Source organism: Stegastes partitus, unplaced genomic scaffold (assembly GCF_000690725.1).
Source record: "Stegastes partitus isolate 25-593 unplaced genomic scaffold, Stegastes_partitus-1.0.2 Scaffold1034, whole genome shotgun sequence".
Taxonomy (NCBI): domain Eukaryota; kingdom Metazoa; phylum Chordata; class Actinopteri; family Pomacentridae; genus Stegastes; species Stegastes partitus.
In genome coordinates, this window is record NW_007578765.1 from 172,472 (window position 1) to 187,486 (window position 15,015).

Below are 15,015 nucleotides of genomic sequence, written 5' to 3' on the forward strand. Positions count from 1 at the left end.
CAGCCCTCAATAGCCTACAATGACAAAGTGAAAATATAGATTTAGAATTGTTAATTCAAAATCAAAACAGTTAATTTACAAGAGTGCTCAGCCCCTTAATTCAGTACTTTGCAGAATTGAATATAATTACATTCATTGAATTGCCACGGCACACTTACAGAGCACTTTCAGCAGACATTACAGTCTCTGCATTCTTTGCTAACCTGGATTTGACAAGCGTAACTCATTCTTCCTGGTGGTCCTGTCAAGTTTTTGGTGAATGACCTGGACCTAAACAGCACCTTTTTAACCTGAGCTGGGTTATACAAAGCGCTTTACAATGTGTTTCTCATTCAGTCACACACACTCACACACCATAGGTGGCAGAACTGCCATTCAAGGCGCTCACCTCGCACTGGGAGCAACTTGTTTCCCCAGGGATTGAACCAACACCCACCTGTTCTACCATAAAGACCTGATTGATGTAGTGCTGCAGGTTCTCTCATCTCTGCAAAGGCATGCTGAAGTTCTATCAGAGTGACCGTTTGGTTCCTGGCCATCTCCCTGGTTTCTGGGTTTGTCTTAATGGCCACTTTTAGGAAGAGTCCTTCCTCTTCATATTCATAGAGGCCGTTGAACTCCTGGGAGCAAAGCTTTAAAAATAGTTTTATTTCCTTGCGCTGATCTATGCCTTACCACTGTTTTGTCCTAGAAGTCTACAGAGAGCTCCTGGACTTCATGGTTGGCTTTTGTTTTTACATATAGTGTGAAGCGTGGGATCTAATATAAAATGACCAACCACTTTATTAGGGACAAATCCAATGCAATACAACACAACAGCTCTGCGTGATGAGAAATACAAGGTTTGATAAGAGCTCTGTTACCTAGTGTTATGTCAGTATAGAACTGGATGCAATACAGAGCTGGTTGTCAACGGCAACATTTTTATTTGTTATTAGTTGCTAGAATAGAGAATACACAGTAAATCTCTAATTCACATTTACATCCTCTCATGGTCACATCACTGAGCCCCAAAGCTGATATAAATTTTTAAATGACCCTAATTTGATATAAATTTCTCTGACTGGTGAAGTTCAGGAACAGTCAGTAATATATTTTTCAACATTTGAGCATTAAAAAAAAAATAAATAAACAGAAAAACTTTGGAGAAAACATACAGACACCAATCCAGCAATAGCTTTGGAACACTACGGCCATATTGACATCAGAAAACTCATTAAATAACCACAAATGTGTTTATTCAAAGTTTTAATACACTTTTTCAAAGTGATTTTAGGTCTATAAAGTGCGGAGGGTGAACTTCTGACCCGCTGCACACAAACATGAGTAAATAATATGCAGCATGACTCAGCTCATGTTTGGAGAGGAATCCAGATAACGTGTTGAACAGAAACCTTCGAACCAGGGTGGGAAGGATTTTTACAGGAATCAATATTTGTGCATGTTCAAGCTGATCGGTTGAAACCAGATATTAATTTCTGTGCACTCATTTGTACAGAATAAGTAATCGAGACCATGAATATATCGTCCCTCCAAGTTACATGAGAAAAATGTGTTTTCAGTTGAAGTTCTTCTTTATTTGACATTTTCTGTCTCACTCATATGCAAATAGCAATGCAACGGTCCAGCGGCAGTGACAGCACGTACACACACACACACACACACAAACACACACAGAGTCACACACAGTCCCTGAGTTGTCTTGACCTAATTGAAGCCCAGCGGTCTGCCCCAGGTCATTCTCTTATACCTCTCTTATTTTAATGAGATTTTTAATTAGCATGTTAATTGCCTAACACGATCAGCAGGGTGACTAGCTAGCTGGCTAGCTGCTGTTGGCATCCAGCTGGGCCATAACACTGAGGCTTTCCACTCTGCTGAACAAAACCAAGCAGAACTGAGCTTTCCGAGGCTAGCCTGGAGAGGAAATGGTGTTGAAGAAAAACAAGCAGTGATTTTTATACAGACTCGTGTTGCATTTATGGTCGAAGCGGAATGCTGGATCCAATTAATTACCAGTTTATTCAAATGGGTTTCGGTTCCATCCCCGGTTATTTGCTGCTTTCGTCTGTTATTAAGAAAACGGCATCAGGAGCCTAAAGACAGTTGCCTACTATGAGCAACAGAACCATCAACATGAGCATGTACAAATCACGCAAACTCACATATAGATGATCTCCGTGTTACTATGGTTGAGTTTATGTGACATTCTTTTGACCTTCTAGTCTCCAAAACCACATTGTCCAGTGCTGTCAGCAGCTCCAACAACAGGCTTCAACTCTCGAACAAAACTAAACATTTAAAAGGTAAAACTCACAAGCCTGGACTCCATTATATAACTGTCACTTTAATTTGTCTCTATCAATTCATCATTTTGAAATCTGGTAACATTTCATAATGAACTGACCATGCAGGGACTAAAGACCAGCCTCTGCCTACATGTGTCTCTAAACTCTTACTATCAGAGCTGGGCCAGCTCTGCATATGTTTCCTGCCAAGATTTTTTCTTACAGTTTCATGAGTCTTTCATTTGTATTAACACATGTAATACGTTTGATAAATGTCAAGAGATCACTGGTTGAGTGTTTCAGATTCAGAATCATGCGTCACCCAATAATAAGAGCAAATTACACCCCAGTTTTACACTCGCACTGTGCAGGACAATGTTTTCTCAAAGCTCCAAATCAACACTGGTTGAGTTCCGACTGCCAGTTACATTTTGGATCCGTCTCCCACTTGGCAGGATGCTCTTTGCAGTTAATGTTTGCAGGCTTCTATTTAAAGCTGTCCGGACTGTTTCTCTCAACCGTTACAGTGACCAAAGTCAGCAGTGGTAGATTATATCGCTTGTTGATTCCATAACAGCGACACTTACACTGTCATTCTGTTGTCGTGCTCTCTCCAAACCACTGAACGCTGCTTTGAGTGAAGTGACACACAGCTCTGTAACATCAGCCAGGGAACTTTTTATAAAGCAACATACAGGAAAGTTTCCCAATGCAACTTTTGATTCATATTTGTTGTTATCTTTTGAGCACTTTAAGCAGATACTTGTTAATCAGGACCTCCATTATTTGGATCAAGTGGTTTGTGAGAAATCAGATGTACACGTCTGTATGTATCGTCAATGAGTCAAAACAATCAATACCAATCAACAATGAGCATTTCATATTTTTTACTGCTCATCTGCTGCTCAGATACGTGTTGTGAAATCTGATCAGGCATTTCTGCCTTTTTTGCCAAACAATAGGTGATGACAGATCTTAACTGACTGTTTGGGCCATTACTGTGTTAATTGCAGGCATTAATTAAACTTGATTATTTGTGCATTGTCAAAGATAAAATGAGATTTAATGAGAAATTTGAAAAGATCTGGATTTAATAAGGGGCTTTATCACTGGATTTAAATTACAGAAAATGCTACAGAATCCCAACCCGACCTGTCCTAAAATGCAATTTCCCACAGTTGTGCAGTCATTGAAAATGGATTGAGTTCGTGGCTTCAAGGGGAAAACATAACAAGCTGGAAACATCTGACATATTATCAGGTTTGGTTCAGTGGCATTTTAGGTGAAAAAAAAAAAAAGGTGGAGCAACAACTACTTCAACAGTCCTCACCACAAATGACCCACCACCGTATTTAATCATACAACATGAGAAGGATTTTTTTAAATAAGCAAATATGTACAACTTTAACTTGCTATATGTTTTCTTCAGTTATGTCTATCTGCTATTGTGGTGCTGGGTAGGGATCACACAATGGGTTTATCAGAGCTTTTCCGCTAAAAACAGTTGCCTGCTGCGTCTGAAAATAACCCTGATGAGAGTCGAGTTTGTGTGCAATAAAAGCAAACAAGCTAAAAGAGGTTAAACCACTGAGGGGAAGTGATTCATTGTGAAATATAATTATTGGTGCAGCTTTTAGTCACTTTAACACAGTAGTCAGAGTAAGCTCACAAAGAAGCTCCTGTTAATAGTAGTTCACTGCAAGACAGATGTTAAATCGTTGATAAAGAGCATTCCTATCGCTGGATTTGGCTCTCAAACCCTGGCTATATGTAAAGATTAGCTGCGATCGTAAGGTCAGCAGAGGCAGCAAATAAGAAAGACACTACTATTTTTTAAAGTGTATATTTAGGGAGAGTAGATGTAAACCAAGAAAAAGTATACAGGAGATGAAAACGAGGTGGAGGTGGCCAGAAAGATGGAAAATGGCACAATGCACAGAGCGTCTTCCTCTGTCATGCCATTCTGTTAGCCTCACTTTAGTAGGAACTCAAGGCTGTGCAGTTATGAGGCTTGCCTTTATAATTTACCACCGCTGGTGTCGGCTTCTTTATTGAGCCTGGCCTTCGCTGACAGACACAGACACAGAGAAGGCTTTGATTTAGCCTGGGAATGTTCTCGCTCGTGTGGATCCGGTGAATCATTGTCTCTCTCTCATATCTCCTATTGTTTTTCTGTCATATCTAGCGCTCTCTCTCTCTCTCTCTCTCTCTCTCTCTCTCTCTTTCTACCTCTCGTTTCATTTCTCTCTCCGGTTGCTTCCTCTTCCTCTTATCCCTCTATACTAATTCATTTTTCTCTTTTTTTTTTTTCTCCCACTCCTATCTCCACATTTCTCTCTCTCTCTCTCCTCTCCAGTCAGATCTACTGTATAGAGAATGCCCACGGCCAGCTGGTACGTGACCTGGACTTCAATCCCAACCGCCAGTACTACCTGGCCAGCTGCGGGGACGACTGCAAGGTCAAGTTCTGGGACGTCCGCAACGTCCAGGAGCCTGTAAAAACCCTGGAGGAGCACTCTCACTGGTGGGTGGATCCAGACGGGTCGAGGCAGGGGTGGGTGGTGGAGTGATCTCCCATGTCAGCAGGCATTCTGTAGCCTGCTGAAGTGTCCCAACGTTCCACACTGAATCAGAGGCTGCTCTCATCCTCCTGTGTTTTGGGTGGCATGCAGGCAGTTTCAGTGCATGGCTTGAAGAAGTATGATAAAAGAGCTGCTGTAGGGGCAGTCGGTCCTTGATCAGTATGGGTTTTTGAAAACAGATGTTGCTGAGCCTTCTGATAACCAATAATGCTGATGTTCAATGTTGCTTCAATTTTCAGCATTTTCAGAGCTGTTTGGTTCCTTAATGTAATTGAAGGAAGATGTTAAGGTGGGGCATTGTTCAAATGTCTACAGGCTTTGTTCCCACCAGTTGTAAAAAGAGCATGTTTACACACTTAGCTCCGGTGGTGTCAAGCCATGCAGGTACTTGTGTTTCTTCTTACACATGTTTTCTATGGACATTCTGTTTGGGTTTTAGGTCCTTACTGCGAGTGAAGTGAAATGCTAATGCCTTATTTCCTATAAAGCTGGAACGTGTGTCGGGCTCACTTGGATTGCATGTAACTTAATCGAACGTTTCTCTCTCTCTCAGTCCCTGTCTGACTTCACCAGTCAATGCAGGTTGTGTGTTGCAAGTAGATACACAATGGCCTCTGGGAAATGAAGAGAGACAGCATAGCCAGCAGACAGTAATCAATGACATTAGGCCAAAACTTACAGAAGGGTACCCTCTTCAAATCCGACTGTTAGAACAGACTCTTGTAAACTATAATGTTGATGCTGACAGATGAAAATCTCTGGCCTTCCTCCACAACTCTTATCCTTAAAGAACACACTGCGACTGTTCCTGTAAGGTTCAAACCTGATGCGCTGAAGCAAAGAACCTGAAGAACTAAACGTGCAAACTATCGTAAATCTGTACAAGCAGTTTGAGGAGGATTCTTTCCTGTTTAAGAACGGCAATGCTCCCATGAACAAGGCCATGCCCATGAAGAAATGCTTTTCCGGTCAAGGACTTTGACTGGCTGACAGTCCTAATCACTGGTTGACCTCATGAGTGCTCTTGTGGCTAAATGGGAGCAAATCCCTGCAGCCAATTTTCACAATCTTGTGGAAATCCTCCCCAGAAGAGTTGAGGTTGTTACAGACGCATGCAGTGTGGGTGACTGCTTTTTGATTGATGTTCAACTTTGACATGTGGATGCAACATTCAAGGGTTTGGTATTTTTTTAGTTACTTTTTCTATCTGTTAATTTAAAAAATAACATTTTACAGTATTAGCTTGTCCAAGACACAATTGCCTGAGAATTCTGAATAATTCACAGCACATACAGTTTACCAAAGAAACAATCCAGCTGTTTGCAGTGTAATGTGTGGACTGTCAAGAGAAACAGTGAGTCTGATTCTAGGATGAGTTTTTGTTGAGTCTGATAAATGTACAGTATTTATTCAATGCTGTCGAGACGACTAGTAAAAAATCAAGACCACCAGAAATCTCACTTTCAAATATCACAAAACCAGAAAAATAGAATCAGAAGTATCTGCATTACTACAGAACTAGTTGAGAAACTGTTATTGTTTGGGTGCGTGTAGGACGAGATCCCCAGAGTTGTTCAGTGATGGAAGCAGAGGTGCTGGATTTTGTCTGTTAAATAAATCAAACTTTTGTTTCTGCAAAGAACCACTGATTTTTTTGTAATAGTGCCCAGTAGAGCTTTGAGTGCCAAACTTCCCTCCGAGCTTGCATTTAATGTTTTAAAACTCAAGTGTTTATTGGGGTAATTATTGAGTGCTATAATATTAGATCTTTAACTTTATTGTTTTACACGTAAAATTGACAAGAAATATCAGTAAACTATTTGAAATTGTCACTTATTTTTTCATTGAATTTGACTCTTCGAATGAGAAAAATAATCCTGTTTCGAACATAATCGTATTTGCATAATGGACAAAAGGCCTCTTACTTAGCATTGGAGGGTAATTCCGACACATTCAGGAACAATAATGATAAACATGATGATAACTCCTTCGCTGCACTGTTGATTGGTTTCTGGTTTTATTAATGGCTTTATCTCCTAACTAATGAAATGCCCTAACTACTTGTGGTGTAATAAAAGGTAGTAATACACTCATTACTAATTAAATAGGCAGCCACTCGTTTTGTCATTAAGGATTGAACCACAGTGGGTCGAATACAGCCCAGTCCTGCTCCAGGTTGTCTTCTGTGAAGCTTCAGGCATAGCTACGAGCTGAACATAGTGTACTGCAGGTGTGTGTGTGTGTGTGTGTGTGTGTGTGTGTGTGTGTGTGCGTGTGTGTGTGTAAAAGACACACTCTCACTCCTGTGTGAGCTGAATAGATGATCAGTGTGTCTGCGAGCCAAACTGGGCTACTGCTGCAGCACGCCAATCCTTACCTGATAACGGCACACACACACACACACACACACACAGTGGAACATACACAAGCATATGCACACACTTTTGCCTCTGTGCACGTACACACACATACAAGAGCAGACGTTATCTCCAGAAGAAAGATAGACGTGGCAAACATATCCATAACTGTAGATGGCTGCAGATGGGATCTCTTCTGATAGGAGATACGTGTGTGTGTGTGTGTGTGTGTGTGTGTGTGTGTGTACCACTACCTAATCTGTGTATTGCAAGGGCTCTCTTTTTATCTCTGTGTCGCTACACGCTTTTGTGAATGTTCAAGCATTTCTATATTGCATATGCATATTATGCATGCCTGTATTTGTCCTGTATGTGCACTTATCTTTAGTGTGATGCACATGTGTGTGAGTGTTTCCCTCTGTGTGTGTGCGTCTAAGTGTGTGTGTGTGTGTGTTGTGCATGCTCATTTTTCGGAGCACAGCCAGGATATGGCCTCAGGGCTGCTGGGGGTATTAGGGACTATTTTTTAGCAGGGAAGCGGATTAGGGGAGCGCAGGGAACGGCGTGGCCGAGGCTGATTTTCTGTCAACAGCCTTGGTTATCCCTCAATCCCTCCCTGCGAGGGAACTGGGACCGCACTCTGAGCTGTGCCCCGGGCTGGCAAAGAGAGAGAGAGACACAGAAACACAAAGAGAGAGAGAGAGAACGAGGATGAAAAAGAGCAAGACAGGGAGACAGTGTTGACAATCAGAAATAGAAAGAGAGGTGCAAAATGGAGAGAGAAAGGGAGGGAAGGTGAGAAAGAATTGGATTGAAAACAAAGTGAGACTGAGCAGCAAATAAAGCCAGGATCATGGAGTTTATGATAATGATCATCAACTCGTGTGAACTAAGCTCCAACATGGACTGCAAGGTACCAAATCCCCATTACTGGCATCTGAATACACATCTAGATAGGCATATTTTGTTATGAATCCACTGCATTTTCTGCATGATTTGTGTGGGCACGAGTGTGTGAAAGGGAGATAGATACAGGCGGTTTCCCTGCAGGCCTGTGTGTGTTTCTGCATGTGTGGTCTGCTCGTACATAAAGAACGGAGATATGTGGCTTTAAAACTCATCACAGTGATATCAAAGCATTCAGTGCTTGGTTCTTGGTTCTTCACACACATGGAGCTTTGCGCAGAAGAATAAGGTCCATGTAATTCATTCATGCATGACTGTGTAAAGAACTGCACTCATCCACACTGTTGCATTGTTTAATTCTGAATGAATGACTTGTAACGTGTGTGTTTGGTCCCAGGGTGTGGAGCGTCCGCTACAATCACAGCCATGACCAGCTGGTGTTGACAGCCAGCAGTGACAGCCGCCTCATCCTCTCCAACATGGTGTCTATCTCCTCCGAGCCATTTGGACACCTGGTGGACGATGAGGAGCTCAGCGAGGGGGAGGAGAACCACCAGGAGGACAAGTAAGGGCAGCTCCAACTACATGGAGACAAATGCTTTCAATAATCCACATTCAGCAGCAGTTTCTTTTTTCTTGGACACTCTGGTTTGAGCTTCGGTAAAGTGATGGGAGCTTTTTGTAATGTTTAGGTACATTTCATTCTGTAACAAAACAGTCCATGTGATTTCATCTGATGTGACTCTTATACTAACATTTTGCACATCTCACTTCAGTAAAAGAAGACGTTAAGTGACACTTCAGAATGAATCATGTGTGATATCAAGAAACGTGAGCAGTCTGACCGTCAGACAAGTTGTAGAACAATCAGCAGCTTCAACACATTGTCGAAAACCACTTTATTTACATGTAAATGAAGACACTTAAAATGTCGGTTATAATTTCTTATCACAAAGGGGAACTGTGTTTGCACAAAGCTACAGCAAGTAAAATATGCAAAAGTTAAGTCAGGAAGTCTCTACGCTGGTTACAGTGGACTGGGTGGTAAACCAGGGGCTGGTTGTCAGCCTGTATGTCTGAGGTGGTGGCAGTTGGCAGGCAAATCTTTAAAGGAAACTCTGGGTTCATTTCAAACTGGTGTGTTAGTTAATAGCCCATTAATGTGGCTGTTTTGTTGCAATGAGTTGTGCGAACTTTGCACGCTCCTCTTCCATTGTAGAGATTTGGGGAAATGAGGAATCAGACAGAACAGCTTGCTAATAGCAGCTTTCCAAAGAAAGATGATTTTTAGATGAATTATTTGAAACATTTGTTTTCAGTCTGCCTCAAAGTAGAAATGAGCCGTTTATTGCATTTTGCTAACTGTGTTTGGAAGTCTTCACCTGGCTGACCTAATCACCAGCACAGTCATCAGCACACAGCAGTTGGTCTGTCTGTTGTAAGTAGAACCTTCATTATGATTATTCTGTCTTGTGAGGAAACTCAGCAGCCAAATGCAGTAGTGCCATGACACCATGGACCATTATGAGGATGATAGGTGGGCATTTCAGTTTCTTAAATCGAATGGAAGATTTGACACAGAGAATGTAGGCAGACAGACAACAGGACGTCCTGTAAAACGTCTTCCCTCCGTCCTCACTGCTCTGCTGCCAACTGAGGAGGGAAACTTCTCAGAGTGAGACCTCTTAATGACAGGCTTGGAAAACCTCCCATGTGACCATGGATGGGCGTCATCGCAGCTTTGCAACTAATAAATCTGCAGCTTCCTGAAAACGGTGTTACATCCAGGCGATGTCTGTATTTATGTTTGGTCCGATCTGAAAACAAATGTTTAAATTAATCAGTCTTTGGACAGCCACAGGGAGCTCATGCTAAGTTGCCCCACTGAATGACGTCCTGTCTTTGTGCGACTCCTCATTTCCCAGAATCTCTACAGTGAAGGTGAAGAGTGCAAAGTCAATATGACACCAAGAGCCACAATAGCCCCATTAATTGGAACTACACTGGGTAGAAATAATCTGGAGTTCTCCTTTAACAATCCCTTTTGTAGCAACCAAAACCAAATGAACCCCAACCTGCTGGTGGGCCCAGGTCCAACAATATGAATGTGAGGGATGAAACCAACAGCTTTTCAATCCTTTATTTATTCTTAGTGCCCTACCAGTACTGGGGCTATAAGTGTCAGGTTTATAGTGGGTTGGGTTTTAGCTCCTACTGCACTTTGTATAAAGGTATATATTTGTTTTGTTTTTTAAATCTTCAGTTTACTTTTCTGTGCCAGAAACTTTTGTCCATTGCTGAACTTTCTATCCTGAGTAGATTTCCTGGCCATTTCATAAACAAAGTTATGCGTGCTGCCTCAAAGGTCCACATGTTGGTGCTGCAACACGGTCAAACCTATGAACTGATCTGTGAACACCACCGCACCCCCTGACCACGATGGTCTGTGGTGGTTTTCAGAGACTCATCTATATTCACACACTCTGAATACACTGGAGGAAAATAATTTGAAATGTAGTGCTACAGCATCATCTCTGCTACCAATTATTGATGTTTCCAGCATCATCCTTCACTGACCCTCCTTTTAAACATTAACAGGGATGTGAGTTTATTCTTTTGGATTCACATCTCCCATTCACTTTTAAGATGATAGTTTTTCTTACTCTGAACATCTCATGATCTATGACCTCGATCATCTTACACTATATTGGGACAGTTTTGATGCTATATTATAATTCAGATGTGTAAAAGCACGGCCAGTCAGCTTTCATCACATCAAATGTGATGAGATTTTTTTTTTGAAAGCATTACACCTTTCTTGTACATTTCTCTAGTGCCTAAGGAGCCTAATGAAACAAACTGTGAGAAACATGCTCTGTATTTTTGAACTGTTTATTTGATAATAGTACTCCTAAGATTAAAGCTGACTGTCTGAACCTTCACTTTCACATTTTTGACACACAGAATGATAAAAGTGAAGAGATAAAACATTCAAAATACGTTACTGTTCAAACATTTCACTGAGTTTTTCCTCTATAACATGATTTTAAAATAGCAAGGATATCATCTGTGATGGTTACCATTCAGTGCTTTCCAAATCTGCCACTGTCCTCCATCCATTATGGTCCCATTCCCCCCTCTCATCCATAACTACCAGCTCTTAAACTCAATGACAGACTCTCATCCACAATTATCAACTCTTCTTCCTAATCACCACCACTCAGCTTTAGTTTTAACCTTTCCACTGCAGTTATTGACCCCTCTTGTACGTACAGTGCGTGTCCACTCCACATGTACCTGGACGCTACGTACAGAACTCCTCCACTGGCTGGGCTATTTAGGATTACGGCTATTTTTAGTAAGAAAAATCAAAGCAGACTTTACTTTCAGTTTTTTTTTTTCTCTATGAGAGTATGTTTGTTCAGTTCAATCTCTTTGTTCAGTTTAAGTGACTTCAAGACAGGTAGGTGAGAAATTAAATCAAAGCTTGTTAGGTCATAGTAGCTACCGGCATTTAGCCTTGACAAAGACCTAATTCCCACAATATTTTACAATTGCTTGCGAGTGTGGTGCTGCTAAATGATCACACTCTGTGATTGGAATCAAAATTGATTATTAGTAACTTTTAAAAAATAAATGTTATGATAAAATAAAAGGAAAAACTGTATTATTTTTTAGTAACTAGAATTTTTACAAAACACAAAATTATAAACGGACACTAAAGATTTCCTCTGTGTATACTGTAGAAAACAATCTTAAAATTATGAGAAAACTGTTTTGCAATTCAATGCAATGTACAAGAGGCTAACTGGACAGGAATGGGAATGCTTCAAAAACCTACATAACAATTGCCACATTTTTAAGATTTTTTCAAAATCAAAGGTATGCATGGATAGTTGTCAAAGCATCCAGTGGTACCCTGCAAGAAATGTGTTGTTCAAACACAAATAGGCAACAACCTGAGACTCAGTTTGCCATGTACATGTGCTGGGACAGGAATTACCACACCTCAGGATTTGCCTGAGAATCATCAGGTTTGTCAAAATAATTCAGTAATAGTTGTCCAAACACACAATCACACGCAGTAATATGGAACTGCTGATTCAGCATAGTTTATTTTCTAAAATAGAAATAAAAATCTAAATTTAATGGTGCTATTGATTGCAACTCTCTGTGTCCATGGCAACGTTACATTTTCTGTTTGTTGTAAAAGTTAATATCTATTCACACAAGTAAAGACTTGCCCATGACCTTTTCCAGAATACTTTGCTGAAATAAACACCAACACTGAGCTCACATTCATTACACTGAGTTGGGTAGCTCCCTTGGCCCTGTCCTCGTAGATCAGGAGCACCAAGTACCTGAACCTTTGTTCAGAGTTATGAGATCTTTACATGTATTTATGAGATAGTAACTCACAATTATGAGATAATCTTTCTTTTTTTTTCTTTTGGGAATGCAATACCCATCTGTAATATACTGATATAAATACTTTTTAAATTCAGATGTTGTTGTTGTGTGATCTGGAGCTTGATAGGTTGAAACATATCTCCTCTATTAATCATTAAGCATATTGCTTCATTTACTTTTACACAGAGAGTAGTCCTTGGTAAATTCTAATTAAACACAACAATTAGATATACCTGTTTATAAAAGTCTATTTAACATAATGTGTTTAAATCTTTGTTTGAACTGCACAACCAGGACCAGCTCTGTCAGATTGCACTGCTAAATTGCTTTGCAATAAACAACTGAATCCACTTTGACCATAAGGCTGCTAAATGTTACCCCTGCCGTATGATGTACGACGGTCTCTTGGCAGTTAAACTCTTCAATGACATGATGACATGATGAAAAACCTTGCAATCCTTTCGGCCCAGACCAAGCCCAGTAAGTGTTAGCATCAGTCAAGTGCTCTCACATGTGCCCTCTTGTTCCTTTCTTCCCCAATGAATCTATACGAGCGATGCACTTAAGAGTGATTTTATTTTAGACTGCAGCCCAGAGGGAGTAGCTACTGTCAGTGTGAAACATTTAATGTGTAAAATAAATCCAAATATGTATGTCAGAGTTCCCCCTCAGGACTACTTACAGCAGTGGGTTTGGGAGGAATTTTGGATGGCAATAATGCTAGATCATAATTCTAAAATTTTATTTATTGTCACATTGTTGTAGCAGTGGGAGAAATGTCCCAGCACCTGGGACGATGATGTTTGTGTGCTGAAAACAGTTTTCACTTTTAACAAAAACAGTTATTTCAACAATACACACCCCTTTTTAATATTGCGTTGCACTAATAATTACCTCTTAAGGTGTAATGGCCGACTGTAACTGTCAGATGGGTGAGCAGCTTCTGAAACCTTCTCATCCAACCCAGCTCCAGTCCAGCTGAATTCAGCAGCCATTGGTCTGGTTTTTGAAGCAGGATTTAAACTGCTCTCTCAAATTATTTTTCTTTCTAGCAATTATGTCTGAAGGGTTTTTTTTTTTGTGAACAACGGGGTGCAACAGTAAGAATACCTTTGAGGAAAGCCTTTCTCCAGTTATGCACAGATATTCCTGTTTGAATGATGATCGTCTTGCTCTTCTATATGACAGCTGGATTGTCGCCCCATTTTCAAGCGTAACCTCTCACAACAGCCATAAACACTCGTGTCCCTCAGACACATATGTAGACCACAGTGCACAATCCCATCTAGTTCTGCATATTAGAAAAATATTTATGTCCCATCAGCTCATCCTCTGTTTTCACAGTTTACTATGCAGCCAAAAGAAGACAGAATCAACCTCAGAATTAGCTCAATGTCACCAGTTTGACGTATCCAGGGCTTCTATCCAGTGTTGGTCCTACAGACTAATGCATGGTTTGCAGACTCATTAACTCAAATATTAATGTGCATTAGCGGTATGTTCCATAGCTCACCTCCTTGCATTATGTGTGTGTAATGTAGGGGTAAGGAGCCCCTGAAAGACAGCGTGGTGTCCACTTACGAGGAACACGAGGACAGCGTGTATGCAGCGGAGTGGTCATCGGCCGACCCCTGGCTCTTTGCCTCGCTCAGCTACGACGGACGCCTCGTCATCAACAGGGTCCCCCGCGCCCTCAAATACCGCATCCTGCTCTGAGAGGGAGGGTCAGGTGACCTCGGTTTCAAGCTGCATGTGAAGGCAGCAGCGCGACTGGGTGTGTGTGTGTGTGTGTGTGGGTGTGTGTGTGTGTGTGTGTGGGTGTGGGTGTGTGTGAGTGTATGGTATAATTATACTGTTGTTTATGTTCTAATGACTGTTGTAAAGATAATCTATGTTGCTTAACAGCATTAAAGTAAAAACACAACTTCTGGATAAACATTTGAAATTGTGTGCTTCTTAAATGTAGACAATAAGCTCATAAGGAACACAAGAAATATCATTTTCTCCATCGTGACATTCGTCCATAAAGGCGACTGTGTCATCATTATGTGTATTCCTCTTATCGTTCTCACTTATGTTGTATAATGCTGATTTTTATTGTTGCTTAACTACCAGTAACAGCATGTGTACTCTCGTCATTATTATTCATTTTAGCACCGTTAGTGCTGATTTCATCAACAAAAATTATTACAAAAATATTTGTTGACGACATATTTTTTACACTGAAAACAAAACTACAGCTAAATCGACGGTAATAATTGAAGACAGGAGCTATGACAAAATGCTTTACCCTTTTCATCAACGAATTTAAACTAAACAATAATGTTCCACACAGACAAATGAACTAATCACTGTATTTATTCAGTGAACTGCACCATCTGTGGAATTACACGCTGCACCTCTTGATCAAAAAGTCCTTCAAAATGTTGCTTCTTCAGTAGATTTGTCACTCTGACCTGTTGGTCTGCTGGT

At 40.8% G+C, this 15,015-nt stretch overlaps 1 protein-coding gene across 1 annotated transcript in view; it reads left to right on the forward strand.

The window, feature by feature from the left end:
- Window positions 1-14,481, forward strand: part of eipr1 (EARP complex and GARP complex interacting protein 1) — a 63,606-nt gene extending 49,125 nt beyond the window's left edge. Inside the window, exons 7-9 of the mRNA XM_008295256.1 lie at window positions 4,645-4,812; window positions 8,531-8,698; window positions 14,085-14,481. Of these exons, the coding sequence (XP_008293478.1) occupies window positions 4,645-4,812; window positions 8,531-8,698; window positions 14,085-14,259 (511 nt within the window). The 3' untranslated portion in view covers window positions 14,260-14,481. The remainder of the gene's footprint in view (window positions 1-4,644; window positions 4,813-8,530; window positions 8,699-14,084) is intronic.
- The last annotated feature ends 534 nt before the right edge of the window (window positions 14,482-15,015 follow it).